This window comes from Psittacula echo (genome assembly GCF_963264785.1).
Source record: "Psittacula echo genome assembly, chromosome: 13".
Classification (NCBI taxonomy): domain Eukaryota; kingdom Metazoa; phylum Chordata; class Aves; order Psittaciformes; family Psittacidae; genus Psittacula; species Psittacula echo.
Window position 1 is genome coordinate 11,102,163 of NC_137749.1, and position 26,269 is coordinate 11,128,431.

The window sequence follows — 26,269 nt, forward strand, 5'->3', positions numbered from 1 at the left end:
TTTGAAATCGACTACTGCAGGCAGCTCTGTTCCACAATGCTCTCAGCCGTTTCCATTTGTTACAGTCCATACATACCCCAAAGCACCCCATACCTGGAGCCTGAGGAGCTATGGACACTGGAGCGCAGTTTTGTCACGTAGCGAATGTGGAGCACAGGGCTCGCACTGGACGCTCTGCTCAAGCCCTCCACCTCCCGCAGCAGGAGGGTGCCGCTCCTCAGGGCCTTCCCGCGGCTCCCCTCGCACGAAGCAGCGGTGTGAGGGCGGGACGTCCCATCTCCCTCAAGCCGGCTCTCTGGCGCTAGGCAAAGCGGGGCTTGGCCGAGGTGGGCTGAAGCACCACAGCGAGAGGGACTCATCCACCTGCCCCGAGCCCGTCGGACCGCGGCCCCCTCAGGAGCGGGCCCCCCTCAGGCGCGAGCCTCCTCAGGCGCAGGCCGCGAGCGCCCCCGCGCGGAGGGCGCGGGAAGGCGGCAGGGTCGCTGCACGCGCCGCCCCGACAGACCGGCCGGCGGCTCGCGGCGGTGAGGGGGTGTGGAACTGCGCGCATGCGCACGCCCTGCAGCCGACTGCTGAAGGAAGGTGGGCACGGGAAGTCCTCCCTCTGTCCCCGCCTTTGCACGACGGCGATTGGCTGCGGTGCGCGGGGGCGCCTCGCCCATTGGCTAGGAACGGTGACCGTGCGCAGCGGGCGCCGACGCCGCCATGGTTCGGTTCAAGAACAGGTGAGTTCGGTGGCACCCCCGCGGGCCGGGCCCGGGCCGTGCCGCTGACGTCGCGCTCCGCTACAGGTACGTGCTGTGCGAGGTGGTGTCGGAGGACCCGCAGTGCCGGCAGTGCATCGAGGACCGCGCGGTGGGCCTCGCGGTGAGGGACGCCATCGGCAGGGTGCACGGGGACTTCGGGCTGGCCTGCTGCTCCATCTCCTTCACAGGTGCCGTGGGGCGCCCGGGGCGGGAGGCGGCTCCTCTGGGGAGCGCGGGGATCCGAGCTCACGCCCGCGTGTGTGCCCCGCAGTGAAGTACCTGAACGCGTACACCGGGACCGTGCTGCTGCGCTGCCGCAAGGACTCGTACCGGCTGCTCTGCTCCGCGCTCCCCTTCGTGAGGCAGCTGGAGAGCCGCAACCAGCGGTACCCCTGCTTCCTCAACACGCTGCACGTCGGAGGTCAGCCTCAGCCGGGCCGGGCCCGGGGTCTGGTGCATGCAGGGAGCCCTTCGAGGCATTCTAGAGTGGGAGAAGCCCCTCTACCTGCTAGGGTGCCATGGGTACCGCACCCACAACCCTAAGTTAACTTCCAGCAGATCTAAGGAAGGAACAGGCAGCAGTATTTTGTTGAAACCCTCACCAACTCTCCTCAAATCTTCATTGCATTGAACACAAAACCAGAGCAGCAAATACTCCATTACATTACTTCCTTTTAAAAGGTGTATTTTCAAAATATAGAATTGTCCATGTTCTGAAAATTAACCACTTAAGGCAAATAACAGGCACAATATGTTAGAAGTTATTATTCCCCCACTTAACCTTGTGAGGAAATTAAGTCTACAGTCCCTTCTTAGCACTGACATTAATGAAGTTGGGGCCTGGGGGTACGTGTCACTTGATGGAATAAGCTTTGGAAAACATACTAGCAGCTCTGAACCACTTGGGCTTGTAGATTGTTATACATTGTTCTTGTGACTCCTACAGGTACCATAAGAACATGTCAGAAATTCCTAATTGAGTATAACAGAAGACAGCTGCTGCTGTTGCTGCAAAGCTGTACAAATGAAGGTGAGTTCCTGCAGCCTCAGTTCCTGGGGGGGTTGTAGGATATGCTGAGCTACTTCTGCATTCTTGAACTAAGGAATACTCCTTTCTTTAGAAGTTGAGAATATTCCATTCCAGTGTATGTGAAGAGATCAAGTATTGAGCCTGTGTTGCTCTCTTTATTGCAGAGGAAAGACGGTGTGTACGGAAGTCCCTGTTGAGCTGTTCCCTTACAGAAGAGCAGTGTCTAAGTGGAAACGAAGATGATGATGATGGCACAGAGACAGACTGAACATGACTTGTTACTGCTCACCTCTGTCCTGTACTTGTGTGATCAAGTTATCCTCAGTGTTAAGCAAAGCAAAGGACAGAAAATGCATCTGTTCGTATTCAGACTTCATTCCCCCATTCCAAGTGTTTTTAGATAAAATACAGTTTTTACTTAAGTAGGCTACTTGCCTGTTTCACTGGAGTCAAAATCACCTGCACTCCAAAGGGAGTGTTAGCAGCTCAATGTGATCTTCATGCTGAGGTAAAAGTCAACGTTAGGCAGTTGGCATAGACAAGGAATTTAGTTATTCTTCAGTACAGAAAAAGTATTAACACCTAACTCTCTTTACTTTCAAGTGCATGTTATCCACAGGGTTATCCACTGCTTTGAGTTACAAAAGCATCAGTTGTTACACAGGAGCAGAGATCACACAAGAGCCAAAGGCAGAGCTGTAATGCTCAACTCCAACCCATCATAAAACTCATAGATACAAGTACTGCTTAGATATTTATTATGTTTACACCAATCAGTTACAAGAAAGTAGCATTGCTGGTATTATCTCTTGAATCCATAGGAAAACAAGATACAACTTGAAGACGCTGTCCTGTGGAGACTGCACCTGCAGAAGAGACAGTCTTCCTTGCCCTCATCATTTCCCTTGCTCTAGTGCCTGTGAGATGCGGAGGCGAGTTACACCAGCTCCAGTTACTCTGTCTCCCTTCCCAATGCAAAGAAAAGTTGACTATAAATGAGCAGAGATAATAAACACAACAGATACTGGTTAGACACTAAGTAGTTACTCCTGTTCCATGGCTTAAAATGACTAGTACAAATAGGAACCCAATGGTACTGTGAATGCAGTTAACTGCATACTTGAATCTTTCTTACTTGGTTGCTTTCTCTGCCCTCACCAAGATTTTCCAAGAGCACATAAAACATTAACAGCAAGATGTGTTACCACTTGCATCCTGTCTCAGTTTCTTTGCAGTCTCTTGCCAAGCTGCTGTCTTTCCATCCAGTGTAGTTAATTGTGACCAAGCGTGAAGTCAAGCTGCTTTCAAATAATGGTTTGTGGGTGTTTTCTCCATCCTCCTGCAGCAGTTGAAATATTCTTTACCTCTCCCCTCTCCCCCTTCTTTCTGGTTCACAGCCACATAGAGAGTTTTGTGAAGTATAATCTGCAGTACTGGCTTCCATGCACACATGCTTAAGTTCTTCAAGGAAGCACTGGTATAACTGGGAGCCTATTGCTTTGAAATCAGTGTATTGACATAAAGCCCTTAAATGGAGACACAACCAAGGATTGCCAGTGGTGTCTGTGACTCCTGGAGTCAGGTATCTAACACACTCGTCCTTTCTCAGATCAGTCTCAGTGTCAGAGGGAGGAGCACATCAGCTTTTTACAGCCTGTGCACATTACATGCAGACCATGGGTGCAAGTGGGGCCAAAGAAAACAGAAGACACCATCAGTCTCACGCGTAAGTTATGTGGTACTTTACACCAGCTCCCTGGCATGAATTCTGTCAGTAGGAAGGCAAGATTTAAATCTGTGCAACTACATGTTCTTGTGCTCCATGTTGGTGTGACAGTTCAGCTCTAGCTCAGGAAGTGTGCAGTACTCTAAGTGCATGTGCGCATGATTTATTGCAACTGTTGGCCTTGACTGGTACATGACACCTATAGTTCATTTTATTCAACAAAATCCACACCACTGAACTCATAAGCTCAAATCAAACCACAAGCAGTGCAGAATGTGACCACCCAAAGAAAGAGTGGGGAGGGGTCCAGAAGAGACATGGTTATAGCCTGAGGTGCTTAGTGCAGACCAACTTAACATCCCAGAACCAAGCAGACACAGGCCCTTATCCCAGTACAAAGAACCCAGTTTCTTGCTGGGGGATAAAAGTTAATTACAGACTCCAGCTATCAGTTGTTCTTCCAATTCCAGAGCAGCTAGTGTCCAAACATCATTCAGATAGTTACAAGAGCCCTAAGGTGGAGTGTTTATTCTAGATGATCAGGTTAAATAGAATGTGCAGTCCGTAGCTGGCAGAAAAGAGAAAAAATTAGCAGCCTCACTCACCCACATTAAACCAGAGTTGAACAACTGAGAGAAGCCAGGAGGTGCCTTCCACCACCAGCACCAGGACACTTTTCCAAGTACACAAATCCATCAAGAGTCACTTCAAAACCAAGCAGCCAAGTTCCGCCCTATGCTCACCTCAGCTTTCAATCTTTCCAAGCCAGAAGAACAGGAGGAATTCTTGCTCTTTAGGAAAAGAACAGATAATAGCAGCTAACACTCTAAAGCCAGTAAGCTCTTTTGCCCATTTCCAGTGCAGCAGAAAGCAGTTTCTCAAGAGAGCAGTTTGACAGCTTTACTGAAACAGTGCTGCTGTCACAGTCAGGTGGACTTCTGCCCATGAATACTTCTAGGGAAATAAAGGCTCTCTTGCATCTTCACTTAGGTAACATTGCAGTATTCTGGCAGTGCCACACAGGTGTGAGACTCTCATACTGCCTGTTAGGCCAAAAGAACCAACCTGGCACACACTAGAGACCTTGGCTGATTTGTCTCTGGGTTGTTTCTTTCAAAACTGTGTTTCAGTATGAACTGATTAAGCAGTTGGAATCAAAAGGTCTTACTTCAATATATCCTGTTCATGGTTTTCTCCTGAACCCCCTAGAAGCCCTGGAAACACAAGTTTAGTCTGTTCAAATTTAAATACTTAAACTATAGCAGCAAAACAAAGCAAAATGAAAAGAAAACCAGGAGAGGAAACTTCTCGTGAACAGCAGAATTACTTTGTGTGAACAACAGAGGTGCTGAACAATAGCTTCTGCTTCTGTTTCTTTCTTTTCTTGCCTCCCTTTTCCTCTGTGAAGAATTAAAATGATATTGTCATTCTTCTCATGGAACAGGAATATTACACAGAAATGATAAACAGTCTTCCCTAGCCTAAACGACTCCTACAGGTCCATGACACTTCCTATCAACTCACTGAGCACCAGGTAGCTTGATTTTAACACAAAAATGGCTGCAGACAAAGAAAGGGAGACACCGTAACACTTAATCCACACCTATAAACATGCCCGATTCTAAAGCTGCTGTTGCAACAGCAGATCCTACAAATGCAAGTGTGCAGCAGTTTGCCTTGCAGACAAGTACAGCTTTCATCCACATCCAAAACCCACTACAACTGGAGCCAAGACTCAACCTCACTGAAACTCCTAGGCCCTTCTGTCCAACTCTCTTCATCATTCAGTGCAGCCTCAAATAGAAGCCAGAGCTAAACATCAGAACTGAGCATTAGAAATGAGTTTTATCAGCCAGCAATTGGCTTGGAGGTTTAAGTTCATCCCAATTTGAAATTTCAGTCAAACTTAAGTGGTTAAACTAAAGTTCAGCAGCTCAGGTATTTGTAGTTTAAAATTGCATAACCTAAACTTCCTTAAGACAAAGCTTACATTAAGTTCTAGTAAAGACATGGCATACAGGATTGCCAAAAGCCATCTTTGTCCTAGCAGGATTCTCTGCTAGTCAGAGATCTCAGCTCTCACTGGGGGAGCTGCTTTAAACTAACAGAAGCCTGAGTCAAGCTGTTCAGAAACCACCACCTGACAATTTTCAGCACTGTTCTGTGGCCAATTTTTGGTCCCCAAAATTGCTGCTCTCACTTCTCCTACAGGAAGAAGGGGAAATACTCTGTTTTTTCACTCCCCTCCCCACCTTTTACCTGACAAATGAGCAGCTGTGGACGGTTTGTCCAGTTTCAGGAGGGCTGCCTCAATCGCTTGGCTGAAGGAATTCTGGAAGCTGGGCACAGGTATGCGGTCAGAGCTGTCGCTTTCTCCATCACTATCCGCTGGCACAGGAAGGGCCAGAGTGTTCTCATCTGAAAGAGGGAAAGCGCCTTGAGAGGCAGAAGGCTGTATAAAACATGTGCAGTGCAAATGTGCCTCCACACTCCAGATGTTTCTTGTGAAGTGACAAGATCTCATAGATTTAGATTCATGGTAAAGAACCTGAAGCAGTAATACCAAATCTTCTCACCTCTTGTCTTTGGAGCAGGTTTGGGCCATGTTTCTGGTTTTGCCTTTCCAACTCTCAACATCTATCAAAAAAGTTGTAAGATATGATTAAATCCCACGTACTAAACCAATCCTGCATATCCCTTAAGTGGAAAAAAAAAAATACAGGAACTCCTTGAAGCACTCAAACCCTATGCTATCTCCGTAAGATTTATCCCACCCTGTTTTTGTCAGGGAAGCAATTGCGTTCTCAGACTAATCCCCAACTAAGACATAAGCAATTCTGACAAGATTTACTCTGCTACATGGCTTACCTGGGCAAAGGAAGGGAAGGGAGACTCCTCTTCCAAACTCCCACAGAGCAAAGGGCTGACCTGGCTGGCAGCAGGTGACAGTGGAGTTGGAATAGACTCTACAGAGAAAGCAGCAGGTTATTAAAGACAGTTGCCATTTGCAGAGACACTCATTCTGCTGTTTATCAGGATGATGCAGAAATAAAGCTTTATTATCTTATGTAATTAGCCAGCTCTCTCATCAGTTCCATCCATCAGTCACACACTGGGACCTCTCAAATTTTCTCAATATTCTTATTTAAGGAAGACTTAATGGGGGTTTTTTTGGTGGGTTTTGTTTGATGGTTTTTTTGGGGTTTTTTGGGGGGTTGCTTATTTTGGGGTGTTGGGTGGGTGGTGGTTTTCTGGGGGGTGAGAAAAACATTTAAGAACAGTATCTACTTCATATTTTTTTTTATGAACTGCAAGATAAAACACTTGGTAAAGCACCACTGGACAACAGCCTGAGTGCTCATCAGCTATGTTTGACTGCAGTGGGGAAGATGGAGAGGGTAGAAAGCAAACATGCCAGTAGTGTTTTCCTGGCATACACGCTTGTCTTTCCTTTTGGGGAAACTTTTTTCCTTTCTTTTATTTTGCCTTAGCAAAGATTTAAAAGATGGGGTAACTACAGTGCAGATCTCTCATTGTCACTGAAGTAGAGGTAGTAAAAAGCAGACAAAGGACCAGAATGTTTCTTAGCTGTGTCAGCCTTTTGTGCATGATATCACAGGCAAAAATGTCTTTGATCAGCATTTAAGATAGTGTGATGACCTAAGCACTAGATCCCAAAAGAACAATCAAGAGGTGGATGCGATGTGTTTTTCCAGATGCTCACCTGTCTGATACACAGGGCTTCTGCCAAGAGGAGACAGACAGAAGCTCCGATGATCAATGCTGGTAGTCTCTCTGGGACAAGAGGTAAAAGCAGGGAACTGCTGCAGGTTCTCTAAAGCAATATGGACCTCTGGATCTAGAAGAGGTGTTAAATTAAAGCATTACACAGTGTGGAGGACTGTCAATATGCAAGTGCTTCAGGAGTCTAGGAGGTGCCAAGTCAATTTTCTTTCCACCCTCTATTTTAGAGACCAGCACAAGCCCTGCTGCTGGATGGGAATAGTCCCTAGGCATTTTTTTGCCTTCTTCACTTTGCACACTATATTGCGATTACTATAAAAACAGCAACTAAGAATCCTGAGACCTACGTACACTGTGGAGATAGCTGCACCCCCAAATGCCCTCTGTCTCCCCCACAATGTGTGAGTACGCAGCATGACATCACTTAACATCCTGACTAAAACAGCTCCTATTTTCCATTCTACAGACATTGTTTCTAATCCCTTGTAATTTTTTCCAAGCACGCGCTACAAACTAAAGGCCTTAGAGTTCATCCTGTATCAGCTCAGCACCTAAAGATGACAGGAAATCCATCAGTTATACACAATCACCACTTACATTTGCCCTGTTTCTTGTTTTCTTCTATCTCAATTCTGCGTTCACGTCGCCGTTCATCACGAGCTTTCTTCTGCCGCAGACGTTTCCTCTTTTCAAGGTCATCTAGAAGCAATGCACACCAGTGGGTATCAAAAACCCCCACACTGATACCTTGGCAATGTTTTCTCCAGCTCTGAGAACAACATATTCAGCTATAGCACATTAGTAACAAAATATGGTTACAAACAACATATGCTCTTCCAAGCAGTCAGGCTTTTTTATTCTTCGTGTAACTGTTGTCTATAAAATAGTGAATTGGGGTTGTTCTGTTTAGTAGTCATCGACAGTTGTTGCAAGAGGAGTAAAGCTGCTATGTATGTTCTTTTATCTGCCATTAAGGGATAAGAATGACTTCACCTTCATGGATACATGGCAGAGCCAACTAAAAAGGCAGTACCAACCTGAAAACAACTCTAAAGTCTCCTTAGAGATGATGGGTGGCTTCAGAGCCAGTTCACAAATGCTGAACTCACAGGTGAGGGGCAAGTGACAGAGGTAGCGATGACGCTGTCTTATATCCTGATAAAAAAGAGCAGATATATCATCACAACAAGGTTGAGAAGCTGCCGCAGTGATGAGCAGCAAATGGAGATCGAACACTCACCATTCCACAAAATCAAATGCGAAAAAATAACAGCAGTGATGTAATAATCACTTTATAAATGATAAACATGTGAGGGATGTGCTGGGTCAGGACCTAACACTCCAAGATCTCCACCAACTACATCCTAATCATATTTGGACGAAGTTATTCCACCTTGGTTACCAGTTTTCTTGTCGTTTTTCCCTTCTCACACCACTGGAATAGAATTCTTTACTACCAGTCTTCTGACATAATTATTTTTGCACTGGACCAAATGTACCTTTTACACTTCAACTATCTGGATCAACGACCACCAATCTGCACCCATTCCTACCTGAGCATACACTTTCTTAAAGATTAATTAAGAATTATGTATAGTTGTTACTGCACATGTCAACTCTACAGTTGTCTTTATCTGAGGTAAAGGAATTCAAGACTCATCCCCTCTTCCACAGCTTCAGTGGCTTAAGCATTTCAGTGCCTCTATCTCAACCACTGAAGCTTCTGTCCATCCTCTTTATTTTCCTCTACCCCTGATGCTCAGAAACAACTGTCAAGACAGAGGCAGAACACTTCATCAGGCTGAGAAAGATGATGACCAGTGTAGATGTCCTTTCCAGGCTAGGGTGCCTACCCATCCATAGTTGTTATTTACTATTACTGAAGAGAAACAAGTCTCATTCATAGCTGCAATGATCAATCTGCTAAAACAATGGCCCTTAATTAATAAGAAGATAAAATAACTACCTCTGTCATTGAGTAGCCAGTTATCTCCACTACAGCTGCAGTTATCTTCTCTGGACTCTTCTCCAAGCTGCCGTATTCACGAACAAGACATCGAACATTCACTGGGTGAAGATACATACACTGCCCGTCCTCCGCTGCAAGAGAAGATACCATCACTTGTGCTTTGCCTTTTCATTTTCAATACCCTTCTCCCCATCTTGATACATTCTTCAGTAATAAAATTAAAGCTCCTCTCTGAATTTCTGTGGGACTTTCATTTCACAGGGGTTAGCTGCATCTAATGAAGTGACAAACCTCTTCCTCAAGAGGGGTCCCAAAGGAGGCAACTCTGCCCTCATGATTCCAGCATTTCATTGCACTGACCTTGATAGAAATAGTAAAAAGGAGAGTTGCTTAGGTGTCCACTGGTAACTGTATTTTTAGATTCTTGGCAGCACGTTTCAACTGGATTTGATTCTTCCATAGTGTTTGTATCAGGTTCCCCTGCTACATCCACCTCAGGTACTTCCTCTTCATCCACCACTGCCTCTTCTGCTTCCACAGGGGGCGAAAGGGAACTTGCCAGATCAGAGCAAGGCTCCACAAGCTCCTCATCAAAAGCAGAGAGATATTCCACACCACACTATCACAGCAGAGAGCATACAATTAGTAATACATCACCTCCTTCAAAAGATTATCATCTCTGCAAAAGCTTTTGGTGCCACTTCACCATAGACTACAGAGTGAAGTGGCGGAACTAAGTAGTAACAAGTTCTGCTAGAACAGAGTTGTCACCCACCTTTTTCTCTTGGGAAACTGCAGGCTCCACAGCCTTGGAACTTTCTAGGACCAATTCTTCCACAGCTGCACTGATTCCAGCAATGCCATTGTTTTTATGCTTGTCAGCAGAGAGTGCTGTTTCTCGCTCCTACAGGTCAGGAGCGAGAGAGTAAGTTTCAATTTGCTATTTAAGCCAGGAGACTATCACCATAGTTATTTTTAGCCTTGTCCTATAATTCAGGTTTTAACAGATCTTTAATTCATCTGTGACAATGAGTGACCCTTGAAGGGAGGTCCTCTCCTTGTTACTGGAAAGCACACCCAATGTAGTACACCTAATGGTTCTGAAAACGAATATCTTACAGATTTGCTTATGTCTGCCCAACAGACGTTATCCAAGAAATTGCTGGAGCTGAAAGGGAAACACATCTTCCTTTGAAAGCAGAACTCTACATGGAATGGAATGAATACCATTCACTAAAAAGCATTCTGTTCTGTTGTCTTGAACGCCACGCTCCAAAGTCTAAAGATCCAAAGTCTAAAGCACCTGGGCTCTAAAGCCCATAGCATCCTCCAAGATTTATAATGCTGTTCTATGCAAACACCACCACCTTGCTAGTATGTATACTCTGGAGACCAGAATAACCATACACAAGCACTTACGCAGCAGAATATAGATGGTCAGCACCCAGCATGCTTCTAAAACTAAAGTTACTAAAGCCTCCAAAGAGGCTCTTACCTTCAGTTCCTGGATAGCTGCCTCAATAAAGCAAGCCTCTGGGGTGTGTTTTTCTTCCTCATACTGCTTTAGTAATGCTGCTTTCTCCTCCAGAATCACCAGCTGCAAGACCTGCTCCCTGGATGCCAGAAGCAGCTTTGAATACTGACTGTGATGGTCATCTGAAAAGAAGGAGCACCAAATCATTAATATCCGCAAAAATACTGCAACTGGAAAGTTCTGCAAAACCGACCCCTGGTTTGGCTCAAACTAGTCCATAAGCCCATATGTATTAAAAAGAAAGTACAAAACATTATTATGAGGGCTTTACAAGAAGCACAGCAGAAAGAGTAAGCTAAAGAACTGTAAGTTTAGCAAAAAATAGTCACCTTTGTTACTAGACAGCTTAACTATAAACTTTACAGCTACCACAGCATCACATCCTAGTACAGTCGCTATAGTCACTGCTGCCCAAGGGTCCAGCCTTGTCTACAGAACACCAAGTTAACACTGAATTTTCTGGGTTTAGAATAATCTCACATCCCTATTTGTTCTTTGGTTTATGAAAGGACTTAAAGTCCTTTCCTTTCAGAGGCCATGACACATGTAAGCACATCCGCTGCATGCTGGATACCCATCGTGGGTTCAGACACTTGACTTTTTACAGAGAGCTTCAATGCACACAGCCCTTCGTAAGTGTGACTGCAAAATGAAGGGAGCCAAGCCAGCCCACAAGCCAGCAATGGTAAGATAATTTCTTTAGTCACAAGAATTTCTGTGATACTAACAGATAAGATGATGATGTGTTAAGTCACATAACTCAACTGGAGAAAACTGCAGAAGCCAAGCAACAGATGTTTGGAATAGGTTTGCAATAATTTTCATTATTTTCCCATATCATTCACAGATTTTAGCTGCTAAGTGAAGATGATGAAAACCTTGTTGAAAATTACATCCCTAGAATAGTTTAGACAGAGACAGTTATTTTTGCTAAGCTGTACAATGAGGAGCCAGGAGAAATAAAAATGTTAAGGACATTGAAGAGCCAAGAAAAGCAGCGAGAGTCACACCAATGACCGTAAAACACAACACATCAGACTCATAGCAATGATTGAGAAGGCAGGAGTCTGCAGTGCAGTAACTTGAAGGGAAATAGCACACACATTAAAGCCTTACAGAAAACAAAGTGTGGGTAGAAAGCTTATTATTAATATGTGGTCACGAAGGTTTTCAGCTGCTAAAACCCATATTTTGTAGACTGGTTTACTTTAAGGTGACAGCATGACATTGTCATGGTAAATCCTCTCTACACAAGCCCTAGTCACAGGAGTAGGATGCCAACCACCGGTCCTCAGATACACTCACCTCCAAAGTAAACAGGCTGCACCACATCCATCCACTGAGATTTGGGCAGTGCTATCAGAACACCTTTCTCTCGTCTCATAAGTTGCATGGTAATGGTATCACCAATTGCATATTGACGTGTTTCCATAGCAACAACACTGCAATGGAAGGAGGAGGTTAGTGGGGCAAACACATTTCAAAAGGATGTATCATTCAATAAATACCAAGTCTCACCTCTTGAGATCCTTCTTGTGAACAGAGCTGTAACAAATAGGACATTTACTCCAGGCCTTTTCACTCAAGGAGAGATAGTGAAGGATACACGCCCAACAAAAGATATGCCCACAGCGGGTAATCTTTGCTGCAGTTGGTGGGTACAGACATATGGGACAAGAGGGCACTTCATGGCTACAGATTCGCTGAAATGGTACATGAGAACAACAGCACAAGTTTTAGACTTGGAAATCAGTTCCTGTGCTACAGAATAAGCCACCTGTAAGATCTATTCTAACAAATCAATCTTCCAGCTCTTTAGGCTCTGCTTATTTACCAAGAATTAAGTACACTGTGAACTAAGTAACACCTTCAGACTGCACATGGAACAGCCTTCAAAGCCACCCATCTGGTATTCCTACTCTAATGACATTAGAAAAGTGACTCTTCTCAAGTTCCCAGTCATGTATTCGTCATCTCTTACAAGTTAGCAGCATCTTCATCATCTGAATTCAGACACTGAGAAGACAGCAAATGAGCTCTGCTGCCTCACTTACACAAGCAGACTTGTGCAGCCCTGTTCAACTGCGAGACTGAACTTACCTATTTCCATGAACGTTAGTTCAGTCAGACGCTTTAGCATCTGTATGTTGCAGAGACATAACTGCCAAGTAAGCACCTAGTATTTTCAGTTCTCTTGTAGTGTCAGGTCTCCTGCCTTCTCCCCACCTACACCATACACCAAGACTAGACTTGGCAGATAATAAGTTTCTACTTGAGGCAACCCAAAGTTCTGACCATAATTCCCAAGAGATTTTCCATTTTGTTGCTAGGCAAGACAGGCCACCTATGCACAGAATAATTCTTCAAAATTCTACACTCTAGTCCTCTTCCATGGACTCATGCCCAAGTTTTCTGTTAATATCTCGATCACAAGGACTCTGTCTACAGAATGTCAGATACTATTTTTGATGAGCTCCCATCTGCGAAAGCAAGAAGAAGCTGCTAATTTTCCTAATAGATTTTAGCACTTCTCTTTTCCTGTCATGAAAGTATTTCATAATGTATTCCATGACAGATCTTTCCCAGTATTGTGGGAGTGACAGAAGAGGCCTCAACTCAAAAACAGCTGAGTTTTATGTAACATCACAGAGAGAAAGAGGCAGTTAAAGACAGGTTGAGCTTCTTAATAAGAAGATAAAAAAAAAATCTAGCCCATCACAACTGACCACTTGCTCCACAAAGTCCCAGTTGACCAAGGTATCTGGATCAGCAAAGTGGACTGTGTAGTCCTGTTCTTCAGAGACAACAAACTGGCAGCTGGGGAAAGGCAAAGAGACAGATGATCCACTCAGTTGTTTCTAAAAATTCTTTGAGAACTATCCTATAGGATTCTCTGAGCTTCTTCGTTGTCCAGCAGAAAACTGCTGGGCACAGTCAGTAACTTCTATGAACAAAAACCAAAAGAGTTCAAGTCATAACCAGATTTCCAGAATACAGATGTGTCTAATTTTGGTTAGACACAATATCATCCCATACTAACTACAGAATGAGCCAGGCAGAGTGGTTTTCCAGAAACTGTAAGAAACAACCAGCTCCTTCCAGGATCTATTAAAAAAGCAAAAAGGGAATCCACAGGTGGAAAAAATATGGTCACAAAAACTACAACTACTGGGATTCCTGCAAATAGACTTCACAACAACAAGCCACAAAACAATAGGGAAAAATCAGAAGCATCAGTGCTGAAAATAGCTGGTTTTATCTTTAACATGATCCGATACAGGAAGTCCTGACTACACTTCAAGCTCCAGTGGAAGTGACCAGTACTTCCAGTCAAAAGCAGTTCTGCTGCTGGATTATGATACTGGTCATCATCTGGGTTATAATACATACCTATGGGCCTCTGAAATAATCAGCAGTTTAAGAACTAAGACTTGTATGAGCAATTGTTTCTGGGACTTACAGATTCAGATTAGCTGACAGCCAGCAACTGCTACTCCAACCATCTCAACACACTGTTCTTTGGAAAAAATTACTGTCTTCTGTAAGGTCTACACTGGTCTTCCCTAACACAGTGTCATACTCCACAAGTGATGCTAGAAAACGAGAGCCAAAGGCTAATTGTTTTGTATCTAAAGGACTCACTCCATCAGATACCTTGTAAATAGGCAAAGATGACAACTTTGATGTAGTCTTATCCCTTTCAAGTATAGTCATTACCACTAAGAACACTACAGAGAGGTAACTTCACCCTGGAAAAGTCAATACAAGTAGTGAAGGTCAAACACAATTCCCTGGCTGATCATCCCTTATAGCTCAGTGTCTCTGGAGAAGTTTAAAAGCCCTCCTGGTCTTCCACTCACTTGGCCTGTAGGAAGAGCTCCTTGTTGAAAGGTTTATGTCCCCACTTGTTCCTTTTCCCCCAGTTGCCATGTCCATTCCCATCAAAATGGCCTGCTTGGCCACGGGGTTCAAAAGTGAAGTTCAGTAAGTGGTTCAGATTAATCTTCTTGGGACCAGAGAATTGGGCAGGGCTGAACTCTGCCCGCTGAGCCTCTGCTACCTAAGAGACAACAGCATTTGTTAGAACTTGCTAGAATTTACTGCACAAGCATCAATACAAGCTGATACCCAGGCCCCATCAGTGATTATGGACAGAGTATAGAACATCCGCTCACTCACCTGCTCCCATTCCAGTTCTGCAAATCAAGTAGTGCAGCGTTAGAAGTGCACGAGAACCTGAAAGTCAGAGCTGAGTGGTCTTACCCCACACTGATCAAAAGGAGGAAAGCATAAGAACAACCCACATAAGGACAAGTAAAAGCTGGCAAAACACAGTAGTCAAGGTTACTAACAGAAGACAGCTGTTCAAATGCTGACAACATTCTTTTAGGCAGCCAGTAATACAAGTCTGATCACTATTTGCACAGACTGTTTTGGTTAGTTTTCACATAATGAAGCAAAGAATGAGAATTCAACAGACAGCAGGTGAGTTGTGACAGAGTCAGCAATTCGGGTGAGCAGAGCTGCTCATCCACTAAAACTGAAAAAGCAGAGTTCTCAATGAAAACCCACGAACAGTCTATACAGTATTTAGACCCATATCAGCATAAAAGCCTCAATCTGGTTTTACTCCATCCTGACATCACCCAGGCCAATACAATTGCTCTCCCAACACCACCATCACATGCAAAGTTGTACACTGAAGTGATCAGGCACAATCAATCTCCAGGCTCTGTTTAGGAGCCTGGCTGACAGAGTCCCTTTGGAGGCGGTCCTGAAGGGCAAAGGAGTCCAAGAAGGCCTGGGACTTTAAGAAAACATTAAAAGCACAGGAGCAGGCCATCCCCATGTGTCAAAAGACAAGCCAGCTTGGCTGAACAGAGAGCTCTAGCCGGAACTCAGGACAAAATGAAGAGTTTACGGCCTTTGGAAGAAGGGGCAGGCAACTCATGAGGACTACAAGGATGTCATGAAGTTATGCAGGGAGAAAATTAGAAGGGGCCGAAGTCCAACTAGAACTTAATCCGGCTACTGCTGTAAAAGAATAAAAATCATTCCTGTAACTATACTACCAAGAAAAGGAGGGCTAAGGAGAATCTCCATCCTTTACTGCATGCGGGGGAAGCATGCGGGGGAAGCATAGTGACAAGGGTGGTTCCAGCTGACTGGAGGTTAGCAAATGTGACACCCATCTACAAGAAGGGCAGGAAGGAGAACTACGGGGCTGTCAGTCTGACCTCAGTGACAGGGAAGGTTACGTAGCAGATCATCAGGGTGACCTTATCGCTCTCTACAGCTCCCTTAAAGGAGGCTGCACCAACGTGGGTCTTGGTGTCTTCTCCCAAATAAAAAGTGATAAGGACAAGAAGAAATAGCCTCAAGTTACATAAGGGGAGGTTTAGATTGGAGATTAGGAAAAATTTCTTCACCCAAAGGGTTGTCAAGCCTTGGAACAGGCTGCCCAGGGAAGTGGTGGAGTTGCCATCCCTGGAAGTATTTAAAAGGCGTGTGGATGCAGCACTTGGGACATGGTTTAGTGATGGCCTTGGCAATGCTGGGTTATCGGTTATCTTAAAAGTCTCTGCCAATCTAAACAATTCTGCAATTCTGATCACACCAAACTTAAAAGCTAGAAATTGCATCACTAGATATTTTCATCAAGGACCTCTGTTTCAGGAGGTATGTACATGGCCTATCTAGGCACCCATTCCTCAGATGGCATTTTTTACTGCAAATATCTCGGAGCAGAGAGCACTCCTCTTCTGTTGTAGGTTGTTGCCAAGTTGTTCTACTCACACTCACTCTGGCATCTCAACGATGTTAGCACCTCTTATCGCTCTTTCCCTTCCCAGCCCAGGAGCTGAACACAGACCTATCTAGGCAGGTCAGAGCGATCCTCTTGTCCCAAGAAACAAGGCCCTGGAGGCACGGCATTATGATTCTCACCTCATCTCGTCTTCCACCATTAGAAGAGCTAAAAAGTTTGCCACTTCCACCATTACCTCCCCTTTGAGGAGGCATCTTATTAAAAGCTTTGCTTTTCTGTGAATTGGAGCGACGGGACTGACTGGAAAAGTTCTCATTTTTTGAATAGGAAGTTTCTCTTTTACGATTATAACGCTGTTTGGATCCATTGGCATTCTTTCCATCTAAAAGAAAAAGAAGAAAAACAAGGATCAGATTGGCAGCCTCAGAGTTGTCCACATGTACTGCACCTCTGTGACATGCTCAACTAGGCCACCACCTTGGGCCCTGGTTAGACATCAAATCAGGATGTATCAGTTTCATCCCCTCAGGAACCCAAACCATTTCATTCCTATCACTGCCTGACAAAAAACTGGTCAAAGAGTGTAAAAAAAAGGATGTATTTGCTGTGCTCTCTTACTACTGGTTGAATTTTCTTTATCTAGGTTTGGAACTGCTGTCACCAGATGCCAGTGTGTTGCCTGGTACAGGAAGTGATGAACACCAACACCACATCTTCATGTCCCATTACAAAAACAGACAACTAGTTCATATTTTCATGCTGTTTTCTGATAACACACATCACATATTGTTCCTCTATACAAATATACTGTATTTGTATATGTAAATATACTGTATTTGCCTTGAAGTCTCCCACTTCACACGACCCCATTGCCTGTTTTCACTCAGTTAAAGACCCAAACAAATCTGCTTCTTCCACACGGCCAACAAATGCTCTAATCAATCGTGAAGCAGCAAACCAATGCTCTGGCCTTGCAGGGGACACACCTAAGTACTAAGTCCACCAACCTATGCAACGGGAAGTGTTTGCCCAAAAGCATTGCTAAACACACCACTGACCCTAATGTGGGACACAGAGATGAAGCACAAAGCAAAATACTGCAGGAATAGAGCCCACAAGAGCAGGAAAATCAGTCAGGCTCTTGAAAGCGGTTTCCTGTGTCTAAACAGCTGCTTCATTAGACTGCTAGAACAGAAAATTAATACATTAAGGTATTTCTACCAGTCTTAACACAAGATTGAAGTTGCCCCAAGGACACAACACACTTAACCCACCATTTCCACCAACTGCCCTGAGTTTCATTTGTAGAAGAGGTATGCTGATAAGCTTGGAAGCAAAAACTCCACAGGCCTAACAAGAAGTCTATCCACATCAGCCAGCCCCAAAGTCCCTCTGGATATTCAGTAAGCTATACACAAGCAGGAATGCCTCATGGAAAACAGCTAGACCCATTTGATAAAAGCCTACAAGTTTCCCCACCTCAGAGTCCTCCCCACCCTTAACAGAAATCTCACATGGCAGGCAAACACCCCACTGTGATTCAGCATCGTGTTTCTTAAATGGCTTGTTTCATTTCCAGTGCCCCCAGTGTTCCCCTTCCGCAGCACCACCTCCAATCTACCCGAGCATTTAAAACAGCTGCAATGGGATCACTCACATGCAGTCTCTTTTCTTTTGTTATTTTTAGGGTGTTTTTTTATCCCACATTACTCTCAAAAGAGAGGGGCAGTGGACTGGAAGGAGTCTGTGTTATTGTGCATTACTGAGGAGCTGACTTCTTAAGAACAGGTAATAAAAGTGGCTAGACTGGGTTTTATGGTGGTCTGTTTCTTGCACATGCCAGACTATGCCTGCAACTGCAATTACAGAAGTAAAATAACATTCTATCATTACTTCCCTGTGATGTGACAGAGCCATTCTGCAGGCAAACTGTCCCCAGAATTGGTTATTTACTCTGCTATTCCAAAGGCTGATCCCTTAATTAAACCAACTCTATCAGAACCCAGATGTGTAACTCAAAGGCAAGCTTGCAGAGCTATCAGCCAGGTCAGGCTAAAGAGACATGGGCTGAGCATTATCAGGAAAGAACCACACCAGCAGCTGCCCAGTGCTGAGGGTGTGACCAGGTCTGGCTGAATGATTACTCAGATAGACCTTTTGTGAGAGTGTTTGTAGGGAAGAGGCCATAATCAGCACCACTGGACCTCTGGTGAAAAAAGTAAGTTATTTTGAAGAGGTTTGGACTATCCTTTCAGTTACTCAGCAGCAAAGCTTGTCAGCTTAAAGCACAACCACCCTCTTGCATCTGCAATTCCAGTAAGCACACTAGAGGGGCACACACTTCTTGGGTCTGTAATAACTTTGCAGAAACAACTCAAGAGAAGTTCAGTCTAAAGTGGGCTTTTACAGGCCCAAGAACAAGGAACAGTTTGTACCTGCAGCCCACAGAAGAATTTCCTACCACTTACAGTTCTAATCAAGGTAGTCACCATTATATTTGTCACTCAGTTTACACACATTCCTGTCGTATTACAGGTCCTTCCAATCCCACTCCTAGAGCCTGCAGGAGTCACTACAGTGACTCTCACAATTCCTAGCAAAGTCCTCTCCACCTCCACCTTGTGTCACAGTCTAACAATGCTTCAAAACTGACTTTACTGATTCCAAGTTTCCTCCTGCAGAATAATTATCCTCATGAGGATTCTGGTCCATCACAGTAGCAATGAAATCTGTCAACAGACAACCAAGAGTGTGGAGTATGCATTCATAAACTGGAACGCTTTTCCTCCACCCCGAATCTAAGCAAATCCAACCTTTTCCTGCAAGCTACGTGTCAGGTGCTCTCTGCTTTCTATCATCCCTCCTTGCATTCCCCTGAAGACTCGGGCAGGACAGGGTTACCCACACTCATGCAGGGAGAAAAGTGGAAGATTCTCACTGCCACTGTCTCTTGTTAGATCCCAGTTTTAGGTACTGTTGATTTGGACTGGGGAGTTTCTTTTTTCCTTCTTTTCTTGAAAAATTAGGAATGAGCAACAACAGTGCTGGTGAGGTACTTGCTATTCACTCAGGTCCTCAGTCATTTTGCTTTTGTCATATGACCTAACCTGTAAGACACAGATTGACTAATCCACTCTCCCAAGAGAACAGACACTTATAACAAATACTGTGTAGGTAATTTTATGCAACTAGCAACAAAGCTGTTCTTGCCTTTTGGAGCAAGCTCTGACATTTGTGGGTTTTGCTAATGGACGCCACACTGTTAGAGGACCTCTATTTCTAAAGATCCAGAGTGAGGAAGTCAAGTTCACAGGACTAAAACTAGCTCTAAGTGACCACTTTGGTCCTGGAGCTGCAGTACAGGTTTACTACTCGGGTGAGGACTGCAGTTTCCTTCCATCTTTCTTTGACTCCTCTTTTCAGCTGAGCCATGTTGCAGCCAACCATGTTGCATAAGGGGTTTGGGTGGTGGGTCACACTTAAGCCGCAGGGTGATTGCATGAAAACACATTGAAGGCATTGCTGCTGTGAAGGCAAACATCCATGAGCAAGAGGTGACTGAGCAGCCACACACCCCAGCTCAGCACACTCATGCTGTAATAATAAGGCCTAACAACATCTGCGAGAATTAATGTTGCCCATCAGGTCTTGAGCACTGCAGAGAAACCCAACAAGCTTATTTGGCCTTAGCTCCTTTATTCCATCCTAATGGGATGTGATTCCTGCCGGTGCACTAATACAAGCCAAAGAAACTTTTCTTTTGAAAGCTTTCAAGTTTAATTTCATTTCTAAGGCCAAGTTTGAAAGATAGCAGGCATCTAAATTCCACAAGTAGAAGAGCTCATGGTATTCTATTTAACCCATTTCTAGCTGCGCTGCAAGAGAAACAGGAGAAGCTACCACAAGATTTAACGACTGTCCACTTCATTTCCTCAGCTGGACTCGATCACAGTAGAAAACTCTGGAAAGCACCTAAATGGTAAGAGCTTGACTGGACCATCCAATGACCATGAGTGCAACTAAAGGTCAGCACTGTGGGGAAGGTCTGTGGTCCATGTGGATACTTCCCATTCCAAAGGAGACTCAAGATTTTCAGAATAAATCCTATACCTTTCCTGAAACGGGAGAGAAATCGGGTGGATCACATCAGTTACATGCAGCATGAGAAGTAACTCAAGATCACACGCCAGTGTCTTGCATGTAACAGCTACCAAAACATGCAACACAGCTGTGTCCTGTATGTTCATTCTGTGGCTGTCTGCCCTAATCTGAGCCAGGGAATCTTCTCATTCAGTTTTCAGTAACCTTCAGTTAAGATATTCCCAGATATACATTTAGTTCTACTAAAAGAGATTCTAATTTTGCCAGGCCTCTTCAATGCACTTTAAAGGAAGCAACTAATTCCACAAGCCTTTGTCCTCCACTGTAGTTAAGGAACAGCATCTCAGAAGCGGAATTATGTCGAGCCAAAATCTTCTTCTGCTTTATTAAGAAAGAGGTCTTAAGAAAAGTTGGGGTTTTTTTAATGAAAAGTCAGTGGATTGTATTGGAAGAGTATGGTACATCAGGATTTCTGTTCTCACTGCTCCTCTGCTACCAGTGATGTTTCAAGCCTGTAAAAGGTGTCATTCCACAAAAGAAAAACATCACTCAACACTTTTATCCTGGGCTGGAATGAGAGACCTTTCATTTCCTTTCTCACTACAGATACTGTTTCTTCAGCGTGAAGACATACCAGCCACAGGACAGGCCATCTTACCTCCCTAAAGAAGATATTTGTATTCTGTGAACAACCCTCTACACAGCATCGCACATCACTAAGACGCTGTAGTGATGAGGCATCTCTTGGTGACACAGGGACAGAAACCAGGTCTCCACCACAGGAAAACCTCATGTCAGCCTTTTCCACTGCCTCTCGCAGCACATGAAGACACACATATACTTTGTTACTCTATCAGAAACCAAAGATCTGGTTCTAAAACTCTTGTTGCACACCTAGAATGTGATATCCCCTGCTTCCGTTTGTACTTCCATTAGACAGGGGAAAAATACGAAGTAAGAGACTGAAAAATAACAGTAGCCAGGGATAACAAGACCCCCACATCAAATTCTGCTGCTGGTACAAAACCCCTGGCAGATCAGTTAGAAGTTCTTCCAGACATGACTGCCTTAAAAAGTTCTTCCTAAAAAGACTTTCATGGGTTTGAATTTGAAGTTCAAATTTCAGTGTAGTCACAGTTACACCACAACCTGGGGAGCTGTGGGTGCGCCACTTCCCATGTCACTCCAGTCTATCCTGTAGGAGATCAGTTAACCCAGTTGAAGAGCAGGTAATACTTCATTAATTGGGAACTGAACGCATTCAGAATGTCCAAGAAAGAGTCAACACCTTCAAGACAATCATTTTGTCAACCCTCTGGAATACACTGCTCCTTTCTCAGCGACCTGAAGTAATGCAGCTGAAACCAGCCACTGAAGAGGAAGGAAATTAGTACAGCGATGGTGTTGCAGCAACCTGCTGATACTCTGATAAATACTTCTGAGACTAAAACCTCTCATTTTAATCACTACTGCCCCATTTCTAGGTTTTAGGGAAAAAGCCTGCCAGGTTCCAGGAACACTCTGCTCCCAGACAAGCTTAGAGAAAGGAGGCAGATTAGGTCTTACCTTGAAAAGGCAGATGATAGGAGCCATAATGCCTCCTCATGAACTGCTGCATCAGCAAAACTAGCTGTGTGCAATGATAGACAACACTTTGGTTTAAATGCCAGATGAGCAAACAACATGTAACTAACTCTGAGCTCCTCCAAATCAGGTTACTGACACACAGCCGGTGAGGGGAATGCTGTGTCAATATTGATATAAGACCTCCTAAATCAAGGAGTAAAAGCACACTCAACTAGAGTACAGAATGAAGTTAAGGGCTCATATGCACCAGCAAATATCCGTTCTTACTATAAAACCAGAGCTCTCAAGCTGATTACTGCAATGCTAATGAAGATAAAACATTAATCCTTTAAAGGAAAAAGAGAGTAGGCCCTGCAGCTCACCCAACAGTGAGCAAAGCCGGAAGAGGAAGGAAAAAGCAAGCAAAACCAGGCAGTGACCTGAAACGAAGCCAATCAGACCCAGCACAAACAACCTAACAACCAGGAGTTCAGCCTCACCACAAGCTCAAGCCGGCACAAAGCTCCCCAGCCCCACACTGTTCACTGCTCGCGTTGCCCCGTTCCTCCCGCCCGAGCTAACACAGGTTCAGACACACCATCGAGACTCCGAGGGGCCGTCGCTAGCGGCCTGACAGCGCAGGGTCTCCCGGCCCAAGGCTACACCCCTTTCCCGCTCCCCCAGCCGGCTCTTACCGCCTTTGGGCTTAGACTCTCCCGCGGCGGGCCCGGCCGAGGCGGACCGCGGCTGCTGCCCTTTGCTGGCGGCCGAGGAGCCGGGCGCACCGGAGCCGCAGGGGCTGCTCTTGTCCATGGCAGAGGCTGCGGCGGGGGTCGCGCCGGACGGGCTCTGCAGCATCAACGGGCGCCGCGGGGGGGAAGAGGCGGCCCCGGGCGGGGGTACAGGACGGGCGCTGGCGGAGCCGGCGGGGGCCCAGGCTCATGGCCCGCGGGGGCGACCGGCGGGGGCGGCGCAGAGCGGACTCGGCTTCCTTCATGGCGACATCTTCTCGCTGCTCCGCTCGAACCGGAGGAAGGCCGCGGGAGGCCGAGCCGGGCCTGCGGGGCTCCGGGCGACGAGGAAAGTAAACCTGCTCACGGAGCCCCGCGGGGCCCGGCGCTCCCTGCCGCCCGAGTGGTCGGCACCACCCAGGCACCCACCGGCTCCTCGGCGCCGCCCCGGCCCCGGCTTGGCCGCCGCCGCTGCCCCGTAATGGCGACGAGTCGCCCTCAGCAGTGGCGGGGACCCGGATGGAGCCGATCCCGGGCGGGCCCGCGGGCACGACGGGACGCGTAGTCCTCGGCCGCCGCGGAGCACGACGGGAAATGGAGGCCCCGGGACGCAGAGCGCCCCCTCACGGCCACCCCCCCACACTGCCCGGCCCCGAGCCCTGGGTACCCTCTGCGAGCTCCCGGCATCGAGCCGCGGCCGAGCGGGATGCGGCCAGAAACAACGTCCCGAGGCCGGGAGGATCCAGTCTCTTCTTTTCGAAAGCGGAAACGATCAAAACACACATTGTTAGAGATCAGGAACAGGAGGAGCTGAACACTGTCAGTTCTCCAGCAGGTAGGAACCAACAGTCCTTGGGGTTAAACTTGTGACCAAAGAGGCCTGAGAGGATATAAAAAATCAAGCACTTCCACTGAATTGCTCAAATAACTCTGAAAGTAACAAACCAGCTCTGCAATGCCTAATTCAAGTGATCTTTAACTTCAAAGCAAAAGAAAAGGGGAAAAACCACAAGGCAACAAATTCTATTGGCATTTCAGTTAACCCTTAAAACAAGTCTTGGGCGGCCCTGATGATCCCTTGCCCGTTATTCTAGGGATGAGGGTCTCAAGCTCACTGGGAGAGAAGTTGCAGGGTTTTTATACCAAGTCAGGGTGCAGTGTGAAATGGCAGAGTTCACATTTTAGGAGAAGTCCCACAGAATGCCTTACTTTACCTCCTGTCTGTTCCCTAATTAGGTCTATTACTCTTAGAATTACTGACCAAATCATGAGGATTGTTATCACAGCGCTTAGACATTTTGCATTTGAGAAAACAAACTTTCTAACAAACTCAGTCATCCACATTTGCAGGGAAAGATAAAATAGCATGAGCAGTACTAGAAAAAGAGGTCAGATGGCCATAAAACTTCCAAAGGCAGGACACAAGACTTTTATTAGCAAAGAAGTTGGCTGTGGAAAGAAAATATATACAAAGAAGTTTAGGTTTGGCTTTTTTCTGCTTTCTATTTTTCCTTTAACTACAATAAAAACATCAAACATGGCAGCAAAATCCATTCCATTGCGCTCGGAGGCCAGAATGTGCTCCCTGGGGAAGGCTGAAGGCATGAGGCTTTGCGCTGTTAGCACACAACTGATTAACTGAGGGGGGAGTTTGAGAGTCAGTTCATGGCTCTGAGCACCCTCAGGAGCAGACCAGTAACAGGACCCAATCCGAAAGCAATGGGGCGACTGGTCTGTTGTATCACAGCTGCGAACGTTCCTTCCCACAGCGTGCTGCCTGGTAGGATTGTATTTCCTGACAAATTCCTGCAGGAGACACCACCAGGAAATGAGCACTACTACCCAAATGCTGTCTTTGGGAGCAGAGGAAAGGAGTTAAACAGAAGGAATTGTGAAAGAACTGAAAAAGTGCATATAAGATTGACAGGAACAGGAAAACACCAGTCTGTAGCTGAAATCTGATTGGATTACCTAGTGTCCACAGAACTTACTTTTCTAGAACTACTTACCCACCAACATTTTTCCTTGATGTTTGAAGTCCATATAGCAGTCAGGAGGAGGGCTCTAGGAGCAAACACTTACCTCATTATACGAGCTGCAATGCTACACTCAAGCACTGCATTCCCCCAGAGACTGAATGGCACACTCCACAGCACCTTGCTGCATCTTTTCTGACATGCCCGTATCCCTTACCACAGCTGTCTGGTCACCCACAGTTACCTGTAATAAACAAACGAAAGCGTTCAGAGCTGCTGCAGTACCTACCTGCCAAGTAGCCGTACACATCACTTGGATCATGACTGCCAACAGCTTTTCTGCCGCCATTTCTGCCGGCTGTGGCACAGGCACAGCCCGTGCTCCGCGCTAGAAGAACGCGGGCTTAAAGCCGCTCACTCGCAGCACCCGCTCTCCAGCCGGGAGCCCCGCAAGCGAAGCCGGAGCGGTTTCAAAGCTCGCCTGTCCCTCCCCAGTTCTCTCCAGCCTGGCAGCCCCCGGAGAGGGCGCAGCCGCTCCAGCGCCCAGCCCCGACGGCCTTGCCCTGCCGAGGAAAGCGAATGGAGGCCGGCGGCCCGCACCAAGGGCCCGGAGTCCCCCTCGACGACGGTTTAACGGACCCGCGTGTGCCGCGGTCCCCTCAGAGTATCCCCAACCCCGCCCGGCCGGGCCGGCCCACAGCAGAGTCCAACTCATACCGCCTTCGGGCTCGCCTTGCCCCGCAGTGGGCCCGGTCGAGGCGGATCGCTACTCCTGCCATTCACCACCCGGCGCACCGTAGCCGCAGCGGCGACTTCTGTCCGTGGCGGAGACGCCCGTTACGGCGCCCACAACCCGCAGCACTGGCTGGGACCCGGATGGAGCCTGTCACGGGCGGGCCCGCGGGCACGACGGGACGCGTAGTCCTCGGCCGCCGCGGAGCACGACGGGAAATGGAGGCCCCGGGACGCAGAGAGCCCTCTGGAAACCGCCCCCTGCCCCGAGCGGGCGGCAGAAAGGGCTCGGGCTCCCCCCTCAGGCAGTGCTCCTCTTGTCATCCCCGCACGGGGCTGAGGGACCGGCAGCAAGGCCCAGACCGCCACCCGCCCTGCCCAAAGCAGCCAGAAACAACATCCTGAGGGCCAGGTGGATCTAGTCTTTTATTTTCCAAAGCACTTCTCTGAGGCACCAGCAGAAACTGCCCAGGCTTTGGGGCAGCACATCCAGTCACACAGGAGGGGAAACCACCAAAAACCACCTCGGAAGAAGAGGATTGTAACAGGAAGCACTAAATGCTGTCTGTACTTACATAGCACGAGTGGTAACTGGGCAATACTGTAGACTGCTAGAAAACTCTCCAAGGCAAAACTGCTCCAACAGC

General features: G+C 46.4%; 2 protein-coding genes across 2 annotated transcripts; one reads left to right on the forward strand and one right to left on the reverse strand.

Moving 5' to 3' along the window:
• Positions 1-439: 439 nt before the first annotated feature.
• On the forward strand, positions 440-2,523 carry POP5 (POP5 homolog, ribonuclease P/MRP subunit). Its single transcript, XM_080629001.1, has 5 exons — positions 440-725; positions 792-934; positions 1,018-1,167; positions 1,693-1,776; positions 1,941-2,523. Exons 1-5 carry the CDS (start codon positions 706-708, stop codon positions 2,042-2,044), a joined length of 501 nt encoding a protein of 166 aa, XP_080485127.1. The 5' UTR covers positions 440-705; the 3' UTR covers positions 2,045-2,523.
• RNF10 (ring finger protein 10) lies at positions 2,518-23,425 on the reverse strand. The gene is made up of 17 exons (XM_080629000.1): positions 22,879-23,425; positions 16,696-16,898; positions 14,610-14,809; positions 13,476-13,566; positions 12,268-12,452; positions 12,055-12,191; positions 10,711-10,871; positions 9,991-10,119; positions 9,576-9,834; positions 9,213-9,346; positions 8,284-8,401; positions 7,844-7,945; positions 7,227-7,361; positions 6,371-6,468; positions 6,079-6,139; positions 5,762-5,920; positions 2,518-2,765 (listed from the first exon to the last, which is right to left on the reverse strand). The coding sequence occupies exons 1-17, from the start codon at positions 23,039-23,041 to the stop codon at positions 2,554-2,556; spliced, it is 2,547 nt and encodes an 848-aa protein (XP_080485126.1). The 5' UTR covers positions 23,042-23,425; the 3' UTR covers positions 2,518-2,553.
• Positions 23,426-26,269: the final 2,844 nt, after the last annotated feature.